Source organism: Myxocyprinus asiaticus, chromosome 1, assembly GCF_019703515.2.
Source record: "Myxocyprinus asiaticus isolate MX2 ecotype Aquarium Trade chromosome 1, UBuf_Myxa_2, whole genome shotgun sequence".
In the NCBI taxonomy this organism is placed as follows: domain Eukaryota; kingdom Metazoa; phylum Chordata; class Actinopteri; order Cypriniformes; family Catostomidae; genus Myxocyprinus; species Myxocyprinus asiaticus.
Genome location: NC_059344.1, coordinates 8,417,342 through 8,430,817, shown reverse-complemented (window position 1 = coordinate 8,430,817; position 13,476 = coordinate 8,417,342). Strand labels below are relative to the sequence as shown.

General features: G+C 40.4%; 1 protein-coding gene and 1 long non-coding RNA gene across 5 annotated transcripts in view; one reads left to right on the top strand and one right to left on the bottom strand.

Annotated features, from left to right (window-relative positions):
• The window catches only part of LOC127449150 (uncharacterized), a 230,751-nt gene that overhangs the window by 173,993 nt on the left and 43,282 nt on the right, over window positions 1–13,476 (bottom strand). The gene's annotated exons all lie outside the window — the stretch shown is intronic.
• Window positions 1–13,476, top strand: part of lrrk1 (leucine-rich repeat kinase 1) — a 238,663-nt gene that overhangs the window by 208,695 nt on the left and 16,492 nt on the right. For 2 of the 4 annotated variants that reach the window (XM_051711490.1, XM_051711481.1), the window contains 2 exons: window positions 4,865–5,612; window positions 6,746–6,905. In XM_051711490.1, coding sequence (XP_051567450.1) covers window positions 4,865–5,612; window positions 6,746–6,905 — 908 coding nt within the window. Of the gene's footprint in view, window positions 1–4,864; window positions 5,613–6,745; window positions 6,906–11,496; window positions 11,604–13,476 lie in introns of those variants that run through there. The other 2 variants (XM_051711498.1, XM_051711505.1) reach the window with 2 other exon arrangements.

Genomic DNA, 13,476 nt, shown 5'->3' with positions numbered 1-13,476 from the left:
GATACTGGAATGATTATGTCATCCGCTGAACTCATAACAGCTGGCTCACTGAACAATTGTTTGTTTGTCTGAGGAAACTGAATGGCTTTATGTCAGCTGGAGTTTATTTTGTGGAGGAACACACCTTCGAGACGGTTCTGTGAATGAGTCTACATGTTTTTTTCTGTTATTCTGCCTGTTGGCTGGAGTCTGTTTTACAAAGTATTTTCTGTTTTGTAATTTTGCCTTACAAAATTTGTATAGAAGCACCAGACTTGAGCAATCCGATGGCAAAGTTGTTGCGGAGGCTCTCGTAAGTGTACGTGGACTCTTTGAGTTTAGAGGGATCGTCGCCGGTTGGCGCTGTCGTGCGTGGGGTTAATGCGCACGTTTTTCTTTTTTCAGTTTGTTTTGTTCGGGGGGAAGTTCGGGGTTTGATTGTTGCATTAATGGGGAATGTGGTCGGTATAATCTTGTTTTTGACGCAATTCATTTATTTTTATTATATCAAAATGTCAAATGTTAATATGAGTGGTTTGTCTCTCTCCACATGGAATGTGAATGGGTTGGGGCACCCCATAAAAAGAAGGAAGGTTATTTCTTTTCTTAAACGTAAGAAATATGACATAGTGTTTCTTCAAGAAAGTGTGTTTCTTGAAGTGTTTCTTCAAGAAACACATCTCTCCCCGCAGGAAGCTGAAAAATTTGGGAAGATATGGGGTGGACATGTTTTCTTTAGTGCTGGCTCAAGTAAAAGCAAGGGAGTCATTATATTGATTAATAAACATCTACAATTCAAATGTCTCAAACAGATTAAAGATAAATTAGGAAGAGTCATTATTGTTTTACCTGAAATTCAGGGGCAAAGGTTGATTTTGGCTAATATTTATGCGCTTAACGGCGACTTTTGAACCCATCTGGTAGGGACTATACATTTTTTTCATCAGTCCATAAAATTTATTCTAGAATAGATTTATTTTTGATATCTAAGTCCCTCATTTCATCTGTTGCAGATTGCTCAATTGGAAACATTTTAGTCTCAGATAATGCCCTGGTGAGTTTGGAGATGTTGCCACATACGGAGAAAAAGAAATCATATAGTTGGCGCTTTAATGTATCCCTGTTGCAAAATCCTGAATTCCAACAAATGTTAAAGGCTGAAATCAATGTTTATATGGAGACCAACTGGTCCTCAGTATCCTCTGTGGGCATGGCTTGGGAGGCACTTAAGGTGGTTCTTAGGGGTCGGATCATACAGTATGCCTCATTGACCAAAAAATCCAAAGCACGAGAACTCGTGGAGTTGGAAGAGAATATTAAAAGTGCAGAGGCAGAGCTGAAGCGCAGAATGTCGTCTGATGGCCTCAGAGAGTTGACTAGATTGAAATACAGATATAATGCTATTTTGTCGCGGAAAGGGGGAGTCGGGACAAAGCAGGGAAGCTTTTGGCTAGATATATACAGCAGGGAGAGTCTTTTTCTACGATTCTCTCAGTGAAATCTGCTGGTGGTGAAATTTTTACCTCGGCCACTGATACTAATAATGCTTTTAAAGAATTCTATATTGATCTTTATAGTTCCACGTCTTCGTCTACTGATGAAGATATTAGAAACTTTGTGGAACCATTAAAACTTCCTAAGCTGACGACTGAGCAAAGAAATTTTCTTGATTCTGAGATAACCTTGGAGGAGCTTGACGAGGTAATTAAGGCTTTACCTACTGGCAAAGCTCCGGGGCCAGATGGTTTTGCTGCTGAATTTTTTACATCTTATGCTACAGAACTGGCTCCATTTTTGTTAGAAGTTTATACAGAATCATTAAAGAATGTAAGGCTTCCTCCAACCATGACACAAGCCTAGATCAGTCTGATTCTTAAAAAGGACAAAGATCCAAGCAAGTGTAAAAGTTACCGTCCAATTTCCCTGATCCAGTTAAATGTAAAAATTTTGTCAAAAATTTTGGCTAAAGTAAATCGTACTTTACGATTAAGTAAAGTTATGACTTCACTTATACATATAGATCAGGTGGGGTTTATTCGGGGCCGTAGCTCTTCTGATTACATTAGGCGTCTCATCAATATCATGTGGTCAGTAGCGAATGAACAATCTCCGGTCGCTGCCATCTCACTTGATGCCGAAAAGGCATTTGATATGGTAGAATGGGATTATCTTTTTAAGGTTTTGGAAATATACAGGTTCGGGAGTACGTTTATTGGATGGATTAAGTTACTTTATAGACACCCAGTGGCGGCGGTACAAACAAATGGACTAATTTCAGATTATTTTACTTTGGATAGGGGCACCCGGCAAGGTTGCCCTCTTTCCCCATTATTGTTCTGTCTTGCCCTGGAACCATTAGCAACCGTGATAAGAAAGGAGGATGATTTTCCAGGGGTGGTGGCAGGAGGTATGGCGCATAAACTCTTGCTTTACGCAGATGATATTCTATTATTTGTCTCTGACCCCAGTAGATCTATGCCTTGCCTCCACAGAATTATTCATTCCTTTTCTAAGTTTTCAGGATATAGAGTCAATTGGTCTAAATCCGAAGCTTTGGCTCTGACAGCGTACTGCCCAGAAACGGCTTTCCAGCCAGGCGCTTTCCAGTGGCCCAAACAGGGCATTAAGTATTTGGGTATTTTATTTCCAGCAAATTTGTGTGATTTAGTTAGAGTTAATTTTGACCCCTTAATAAAACGGTTTTCAAGCGATGTGGACAGGTGGGCTTCATTACATTTATCTATGATTGGGAAGGTTAATGTTATTAAAATGAATTGTATTCCAAAATTCAATTCCTTATTGCAGTCTCCCCCTGTAGATGTCCCCCTCTCTTATTTCAAGCAATTTGATAGCATAGCAAAGTCTTTCATTTGGAATGGTAAGCGTCCCAAATTACATTTCAATAAGTTACATAGGCCGATTGACAAAGGTGGGCTAGGCCTACCCAAGATTTTATTTTATTATTATGCATTCGGTCTCAGACATTTGGCTCATTGGTCGCTTCCACCTGAGAGAGCCCCTCCCTGGTTCTGTATAGAACAGGAAGTTCTTGCCCCATTTCGCCACTGCAGAGCCTTTCTATCAAATTAATCGGAGAAGCTGAAGTACATCCCATTATCTCGCACTTGAACTCGGTATGGACTAAAGTGTCCAGACTGTTTAATTCTGACATTTTTTTAAATGTTGCTTCGAGCATATGGCTGAACCCCAAACTATGCATCAACAAGTCCCCTTTTTGCTGGTCAGAGTGGATTGGGAGGGGGGTTACTACACTCGGTGACCTGTATGAGAATGGAGTGTTGAGATCCTTTCAAAATTTGGTTCAGCTTTTTGGGATTCCTAGATCTCAGTTCTATAAGTATTTACAGCTGCGTCACCTGCTCTGTACTGTTTTTGGGAGTGGTTTACACCCTCCTAAAGCGGCAGATACTCTGGGAGAGGTGATTACTGCTTTTGGAAAAGGTCACAAGGCATCGGTGTATTACTCCCTACTAATTCAGAGTATGGGAGATGGAGCTTCAACTTCTTAAGAGATTATGGGAGAAAGATCTAAATTTGGTATTGGAGGAGGGACAGTGGGCTAGGATTCTAAAAAATGTCAAATCTGCATCCAGAGACGCAAGGGTTCGTCTCATGCAATTTAAGATTTTACATAGAGTCTATTGGACCCCCTCTAGATTGCATAGGCTTGGTCTTAAAGACACACCCACCTGCTGGCGATGTCAATTAGAAGATGGAGACACAACCCATGTCTTTTGGGGATGTGTTAAGATGCAGGAATTTTGGATGAGGATTCAGAGTTTTATGTGCGAGGTTTTGGCCTCTCAAATTTTATTTTGCCCCAGACTCTGTATCTTGGGAGATGGGGCAGTCATTAATTTGGAGAATAAGCACGTGAAAAACTGGGTCCTGTCTAGTGTTATGATCGCCAGACAGATCACTTTGAGGAGTTGGAAGTCGGCTGGAGCGCCCCTTTATCAGGAGTGGTGTTCAGAGATGGCCAGAGTGGCAGCTTTTGAGGAGGGGGTATCCAGAAGACTGGGGAGTCTGGACATGTTTGAGAAGAAGTGGGGCAGATATCTGTCTTTTTTGGAGGGCTCTCGGGGAGGGACAGTAGAGAGAGAGGTGTAGGGGTTTTATGTGTGTGATTTGTTTTATTTATTTTATTTTTATTTTTTATTAATTAATTAATTTATTTTTGTTGTGTGTCTATGGTTGTGTGACCACTGGGGTGTTGTTGTGGGTCGGGTGGGGGATTGGGGGGGTGGGGGGGTAGTGGGTGTTGTATATTGATTCTATATATGTGTGTTCTGCTATGTATAAATTTAGTGGTTGAATCAATAAAAAATATTTTAATAAAAAAAAAAAAAAAAAAGACAGAGGAGTTTGTTCTGTTTAATAACCTGTAAAATCTCACATCTGAAAACAGAAGTACCCCCTTTAGTTCAATCTTTTTATCCTTTAAGTGCCAGGACCCATTCAAAGCTAAAAAGCTAATTAAAATTATGACATATCAGTTGTCTGAGTCTACATGAAAATTTTAAGTGAATATTTATACTCAGGAGTTTTTGTAAAGTAGAAAACAGATTTACTCTGAAAACAAATACTACAAATGTCTCAATTGCATTTATTCTGTGCATATACCCAAGCATTCAAGCAGCAACAAAACCTAGCATTTCTGGCAGAGGATCAGAATGAGGGGGGGGGGGTTATCATGTTTTACAGATATACTGCATAACTGTTTTTTGTGCAACATTTTTTACTAATATTATAAGTGATCCTCAAGCAACATATTTAAATAATAGAAAGGCATGTCATGACCCCTTTAAATCTGATCACTTATACAAGTAATATTACACCCTTCCTCAGTTGTGTCTTCCTGCAGTCTCTTCCGCAGGTGTTTGCAGGCATGTCTGATGGTTTGGTGGCAATTTATTCCCTGGTAGACGACATGCCTGTGGAGGGTGAAACCTACATCTGCTCACATACTCTCAACAAACATCTGCTAAACATGGATGACTCGGACCCTCGTCAGCGACCGTACCCTGTGCGAAGCATCGTGACCGTGTGCACCGGATCTGAGGTGTGGTACACCAACGGCCCTGGCGTGCTCGTCATCGATAGCCTCACCCTTCAACCAGTCCGCCGCCTCGACCCCTATCTCCCGCCTTCCTGCGTGGTTTCCCTGGCATCCTCCGTCAGCTGCTGGGGCGACGAAGCAGTCTGGTGCCTTGACGACTACACCAACACGCTCCAAATGTATCACGCCGCAAGCTATCAGCTTTGCGCCACCTACGACTGCAGTGACGCAAACCCACTCAGAGACGTTTTCCCTGTGCAAAGGTCAGTGGGGGTCATGACCTCTGTGACCACAGATATAGAAGAGCCTCTCACACCCAGCCAAGAGGTTGTACAAATAACAGTTACACACAGCAACGATGCAGGAACACAAATCCTTTGCCAGCAGGACTCGCTTGATTACTGCTCCATGACTTCCTCAGGGTTCAGCTCAGAACAGCTGGATCAGATCAGGGATTTGGATCGGGGTGGATCAGCAGGTCTTCCTCACATTGAGCGCTCTAACTCTGGACCGCTCAGCTCCCTGGCTAGCTCCAGCAGTAGGGGAGATTGGGGTAAGATGTACCATATATGCTGTGACACCCACTTAAAGGTGCAATGTTAAAATAATGTTAGTGTGCATACTACAACCGACAGCTGCATATAAAGCTAAATATGCCGTTAAACTTGAGGGTGCTTTCACTCTTGGTTCGATTGCTTGGTCTGAACCTGTGTTCGTTTCCTCCCCCTCCCCCTGACCCAGCTGGTCTCTGGTCACATCATATTATTTGGGTTCAAACTGCAGTCTGATTAAGTCAACAAGTGGCAGCTGTTTACTTCTGTAACTAGGTAACAACTCTGCTTCACTGTGTTATTGCTCAGCTCTTTTGGATTTACCACCACAACTTCACATGCATAAAATGACACTTGCATATGTTTGCCATGGATGCATTGAATGTGCAGAGATGTGAAGAATGTTAGCATTTGTCTGCTGCGGGCCAGCGGATGCATTGCAAGAGATGTGAAGAATGCGCACTGCTTTCTGAAGGTGATTTTTTTTTTTAGAGACAAGCACATACAAAAAATGAATTTGTAATCGGGAGCATGCAAAGACGCACATTATACATCATCATTAGTTCACTTTTGTGATTTAGGACGACTTTGTTAATATCTTCAGCAAACCGTACCAGAGTTCACATACCCAAGACCACCTTTTCAAGCGGACTTGGGTGCGGTTTGCGGGTGCACCCAAGGTAAAACCTAGGTTTGAAAAACAGTGCAAACTACCAAACGAACCAAACTTTGAGGTCAGATAAACCCAGGTGCACACCACAAGTGCTAGTGTAAAAGCACTCTGAATTATCGCTTCAGCTACCACGCACTCAGCTTCCTGTTTTAGAAGGAGATTGTACATTAGTAAATTGTTTTCTCATATATGATCATATTTTTAGTTTAAATGTAAATCATTCATGCATTCCTCAATGTTTCAGCTTACTACTTGACATGACACAGCTTACTCCTAACATGAGGCAAGTTGTGTCATTTATGCTATAGATGCTTTCTTCTAATTTCAATTGATAGCAGACATGCTAAAATATAATTACGTTTATTAGTTTTACCTCCATCTCATAAATAACATAAGTAAATATATAACATAAGTAAAAAGTGGCACAACTTAACCCACTCTCACCTTTGCATTTCTTCACAGATTACGAGGTGACAGACAGGCTGGTAGATGAGCAAGCCTCAGCCAATTCATCGCCGTCCAGAAGCGCAACAGATCCTGATGTAGCTGCGCAAAGCTACACACTACCGCAGCTAATGGCTTTAAATATAATACCTGTCAACAGCACCATCTGGGTGCCAAGGTATGGGCCACACTTTAGCATATCTATCAGATAGCACAACTAACAGACTTGGAGTAAATAGCAATCTTATAAGCATTTAACAAATGACTTTAACAAACATCTTTGCTTTTAGAACCCATCTAGAGTTGGCGATATAACATAAAGGGCACAGAAACCTAGAATACAATAAATGGAAAAGGACAAATTGAAAATAAAATAGAAATAAAAACTAAGTTCAAAATTCAAAACTTTAATAACACTGGATGAAACTTTATTTGTAAAACTTTTAGGTGAGAGTGGCATTCTAGACAGAACACATTCAGTTAAAGCTTAACTTGATTTATAAAGGTAGGACATGTAAAAACACTAATACACTGATGGTAAGCTTGGGTTAATCCTTTGTTTTTCAAAAAAAAAAAAACATGCATATTTAGAAGTATGGTAATGGCTAAGATTGGTAGATCTTCCCTTTGAATAGGAATGTTGTTTCAGGCAACCCCTAACCCAAACCCTAAAGTTGCGGTCACACTAGACTTTTATTCACTTCTATTCATATGCAGGAGAGCGGGGACACAAGCATAAACTTCTAGCCGCCTTATTGTATGAAGTTTAAGAACTTGTATGCATAGACGTTTTGAGTTTTGCATTCGTACCAGTACAAGTTCAAGCTTGGGGAACTCTGACCTGCAAATTCACCTAGCTTTTATTAAGGAACATGGACTGCTTGAATAATTTATGTTGACCATCAATTATAAATTCAATTAAATGCATCCAAAGCGGGGGGTCGCGTGGCACCACGGGAGGGTCGGACGTGTGAACGGCAAGCTCTGCGCACTTTGCTAGTTTTTAATACTTTTTGTGTCATAAACTGGTGAGATTCGATACACCCTGTTCCATAACTGTTCTATGAAGACAATATTTAAAAGAATTCGAAATCCTCGCGCTCTGGAGACATTAAAAGACACTTGCATGCTCAAGTTGATACCCCTGACAGGGCCGCAGACCAGGAACTCAATTTGGACGGTGCGGCGGGAGAGATTCAGCGTCAACTGTCGAGCATGTCGACAATGCTGGCAAAGGTCGTTGCTGACTTGGAGGATCTTGCTGTAATACGTCGATCGATCACTGCCATGATGACGAAATTCACTGAGGTGGTTACAAGAGTGTCGGATGTTGAGAAGCGTATCAATTATCTGGAGTCATCGGAGAGGGACTTAGCTGCTAATCCGCTAGCGACCAAAGTGGACTTGGAACGCGTTTGGGAAAAGTTGGAAGATATGGAGAATCGTAATCGGCGAAACAACGTCCGAACTGTTGGAATTCCTGAGAACGAAGAAGGCAGAGATATGATGAAATTCCTAGATGAGCTCTTCCCAAGTCTGCTCGACATAACAGGCCATATGATGGAAATAGAGCGAGCTCACAGGGTTCCGGCATGGAGATCCGCTGTGGGAGACAGGCCCGATCAATTCTGGCCAAATTTCTGAGATCATCCTATAAAGATCTCGTGTTACGCAAGGCAAGGAGTAAAGGAAGGCTTTCTTGGAAGAACCACTTTGCGAATTCAACAAGAGAAACGTGATCGATTCAAGGAATGCAAGAAACTCTTACATCAATGGAAGGTCAAAACTCCACCTTTCGTGACAAAATAGTATTATATCTGTATTTCAATCGTGTCAATTCTCTGAGGCCATCAGACGTCATTCGGCGCTTCAGCTCTGCCTCTGCACTTTTAATATTGACTTTTTGGTGAATGAGGCATACTGTATGATCTAACCCCTAAGAACCACCTTAAGTGCCTCCCAAGCCACGTCCACAGAGGATACTGAGGACCAGTTGGTCTCCATATAGGCATTGATTTCAGTCTTTAGCATTTGTTGGAATTCAGGATTTTGCAAAAGGAATACATTAAAACGCCAACTATATGATTTCTTTTTCTTGGTATGTGGCAACACCTCTAAACACACCAGGGCATGATCTGAGACTAAAATGTTTCCAATTGAGCAATCAACAACAGATATAATGAGGGACTTAGATATATGAAAAAAATCTATTCTAGAGTAAATCTTATGGACTGATGAAAAAAAATGTGTAGTCCCTACCAGATGGGTTCAAAAGTTTCCAAATATCTGTAAGACCAAGATTTTTACACATCCTGTGAAGCATCAATGTTGCTCTAGGGGGCTTGCACACTTTGCTTTACTATGATCAAGGACTGAGTCCATCAGAAGATTAAGGTCTCCTCCCAATATTATTTCATGAGGGGTGCCAGCGGCTTGCAACATCCCTTCAAGATCTATAAAAAAAAGTCCTGATCATCCACGTTAGGTGAATAAATTTTAGCCAAAATAAGACTTTGAATTTCAACTAAAACAATAATGACTCTTCCTAATTTATCTTTACTCTGTTTGAGATATTTGAATTGTAGAGGTTTACTTATCAGTGTAATGACTCCCCTGCTCTTACTCAAGCCAGCACTATAAAAAAAAATGCTCACCCCATATATTTCAAAAATTTTCCGCTTCATGCGGAGAAAGGTGCATTTCTTGAAGAAACACTATATCATATTTCTTACGCTTAAGAAGAGAAAAACCTTCCTTCTTTTTATGGGGTACCCCAACCCATTCACATTCCACGTGGAGAGAGATAATCCACTCATATTAACATTTGACATTTTGACATATAAGAAAAAATAGACTGTGTGACAAAAACAAGATTGTAAAGACCACATTCCAACATTGGTGTGACCACTAAAACCCGAACTTCCCCCAGAACAAAACAAACAGAAAAAAGAAAAACGTGTGCACTACAGCGCTAAATGGCATCCACCTCTCCAAACTGAAACAGTCCATGTATGCCTATGAGGACCTCCGTGACAACTTTGCCATTGGAATGCTCAAGTCTGGTGTTTCTATATAAATTTTGTGAGACAGAATTACACAGCAAATGATAATCTATAAAATAAACTCCAGCCACTAGGCGGAACCAGCACAAAAAACGCTCAGTTTCCTCAAACAGTCAAGTGAATGTTCAGTGAGCCGGTCCACTCAGCTGCAATGCGAGTACCACAAAATGACTTACTCTGTTGACTTTATGAACGACATCGCTTGCTATGGGCATGTGAATGTTTTATGGCCATCCTTGGCATCTATTCTCGATTTTGCCGGGAATATCAGTGCAAAATCGACCTTCCATTGATGTAAAAGTTTCTTGCATTCCTTGAATCGATCACGTTTCTCTCTTGTCGAATTCACAAAGTCTGGGAACAAGAAAATGCTGTGGTTTTTACAAGAAAGCCTTCCTTTACTCCTCGCCTTGTGTAACACAAGATCTTTATCAGATGATCTCAGAAATTTGGCCAGAATTGATCGGGGCCTGTCTCCTTCCGTGGATCTCCATGCCGGAAATCTTTGAGCTTACTCGATTTCCAGCTTATGGCCTGTTATGTCGAGCAGATTCGGAAGGAGCCCATCCAGGAATTTCAACATGTCCCGACCCTCTTCGGCCTCAGGAATTCTGACAATACGAAGGTTATTACACTGGCTGCGGTTCTCCATGTCCTCCAACTTCCCCCAGACACGCTCCAAATCCACATTGGTTGCTAGCGGATTAGCAGATAATTCCCTCTCCAATGACTCCAGATAATCTATCCGTTTCTCGACATTCCCCACTCTTGTAACCATCACAGAGAACTTCGCCTCCATGGCAGTGATCGATCAACGTATCACAGCAAAATCCTCCAAGTCAGCAACAACCTTTGTCAGCATTGCCAACATGCCCAGCATCTCTCGCCACATTTCCCGTATCTCTCCAACCAAACTGACTCCCTGGCTCGTGGCCCACCCGGGGGTATCAGCTTGAGCACGTAAGTGTCTTTTAATGTCTCCAGAGCCCGAAGATTTTGAATTCTTTTACATATTGTCCTCCTAGAATAGTTATGGAGAAGAGTGTTTCGAATCTCACCAGTATATATCATTAAAAGTGTTAAAACTAGCAAAGTGCACAGCTCGCCGTTCACACGTCCGATCCTCGCATGGCGTCACGTCGTCCAATTCAAGTCGTTTTTATTTATAGAGCGCTTTTCATAACACACATCATTTCAAAGCAGCTTTACAGAAAATAATGCGATAACAGAAAATGAAGCTGTAAAGTTTTAGACAAAAATAATATATATATATATATATAATATTTGTATTCAGACCCCCAGTGAGCAAGCCAAAGGCAACTGTGGCAAGGAACACAAAACTCCTTAAGATGTTTGTTAATGGAGAAAAATAGCCTTAGGGGAAACCATGCTAACTGTGGGGTCCAGTTCCCCTCTGGCTAAACAGCATGAATATAATGCCAGTATTAGTTATTTATGTCTAGAAAAAGTCATGGTTTATATCTGTAAACTAAGTAAATGTTAGGGGCCAATGTTTAAACAAAATTATTTTGTATGAACTGTAAGATTAATGACAAAGTCTTTGAAGCCCATCCTGAATTAACTGCGGACAGATGCATTGTCCTTTGTTATTTGGTTGATGAAGGCTTTAGGTGCCAATTAACTGATTGTCTGTGTATTCCATTTTATGAGAATGTAGTCCCATATTTTTACGGTTTGACTTGGCAGCATTTCATCCTCTGTGAAGGATGCAGTTTGTCGTCATCACTCAGCAACAGTGGGAGCAGTGGGAGTCGGAAATCAGACAGGACCGAAGCTGGATCTGGCAGGCTCTGGTAAACTCAGGATATATATCCCAAAGGTTGAAACAGGGAAACAAATAAAATAATATTAGCGTAGATGCCATTCACTTTAAAGCAGAGATATAGAATATAAGAAGTGTTTCCGGTTCGGACAGACTTGACTAATGCAGCTTAACTAGTTGATTGGTAAATTAGGGATATGCCTGGCTGAATAGATGAGTCTTTAGTCTAGACTTAAACTGAAAGAGTGTGTCTGAGGCCCGAACATTGCTTAGAAAACTATTTGATAGTTTAGGAGACAAATAGGAAAAGGATCTCCCTCCTTTTGTGGATTTTGATATTCTAGGTATAATTAACAGGCCAGAAATTTGTGATCGAAGTTAACTTGATGGAATATAGTGTGATGGAAGTTGCTTAAGTACTGTGTAACTAGACCATTCAAAGCTTTAAGTAATTAACAGAATTTTAAAATGTAAACGAAATTTAACAGGTAGCCAATGTAACAACGATAAAATGGGAATTATATGATCATATTTCTTCGTTCTAGTCAGCACTCTAACTGCTGCATTTTGAACCAATTGAAGTTTATTTATTGAACCTGCATGACATCCTCCCAGAAATGCATTACAATAATCTAGTCTTGGGGTCACGAAAGCATGAAGTAGTTTTTTGGCATCAGAAACAGTGTGTGTGTTGTAACTTGGCAATATTTTTGAGTTGGAAGAATGCTGTTCTACAAACACTGGAAATGTGATTTTCAAAAGACAGATTGCTATTAAATGTAACACCTAATTTCTTCGCTGTTGAAGATGACGTAACAGTACATTCATCAGGAGTCAAATTATATTTTAGAGGCTTATTTTTTAGAAGTTTTTGGTCCAGTAATTAGTACCTCTGTTTTGTCGGAATTGATTAGAAGGAAATTTCAAGCCATCCAATCTTTGATATCATTGAAACACTTTGCTAACTTAGAGAATTGTTAAATGCTATTGAGTTTTGAAGAAATATAAAGTTGGATATCATCGACATAACAGTGAAAACTAATCCCATAGTTCCTGATAATGTCTCCCAAAAGGGTGCATATACAAGGAGAAAAGCAGTGGCCTTAAAACTGATCCCTGTGGCACTCCATACTTAACTTTAGTTTGATCTGACAATTCCTCGTTTACACAGACAAAGTGGTAGCAGTCAGATAAATAGGACCTAAACCAAGCTAATGCCTGTCCACAAATGCCAACATAATTCTCAAGCCTATCCAAGAGAATGTTGAGATCTATGGTGTCGAAGGCAGCACTAAGATCTAAAACACTAGAAGAGAAATGCAGCCACGATCAGATGACAAGAGCAAGTCATTTGTAACTGTGATAAGTGCAATCTCTGTACTATGATGTGGTCTAAATCCTGACTGAAATTCTTCATATATACCATTTGTCTGTAAAAATGAACATAATTTGGAGAACACTACCTTTTCTAGTATTTTCTACATAAATGGGAGATTTGAGATCTGTATATGATTTGCCAACTCTCCAGGATCAAGCTGTGGCTTCATGATAAGTGGTACTAGGTTTTTGCTTAATAAAAAAAAGTTTTACACATAAAGACCTAAATAGCATTTTTAGAAATATGTTGAAAATGATGTACATTCATAATGGACGAAGACTGCAGTCACATCAGGAATGAAATAAAAGTGGTTTAATTTTACATGGGGCAGGTCTGCCCCTCATTGCCATGTTGACAGCACATGACAACCTGTGTCATGCAATTGACAGTTTTTAATAATACATGTTTACATGTTATAGCACTTTCAGCCAATGCTCAAACATAAAAGGACATGTTAACAAATCAAGCAAACCTAACAATATAGCAACAAACACAATCTACTTACTATTAACAACAACGGAGCCTG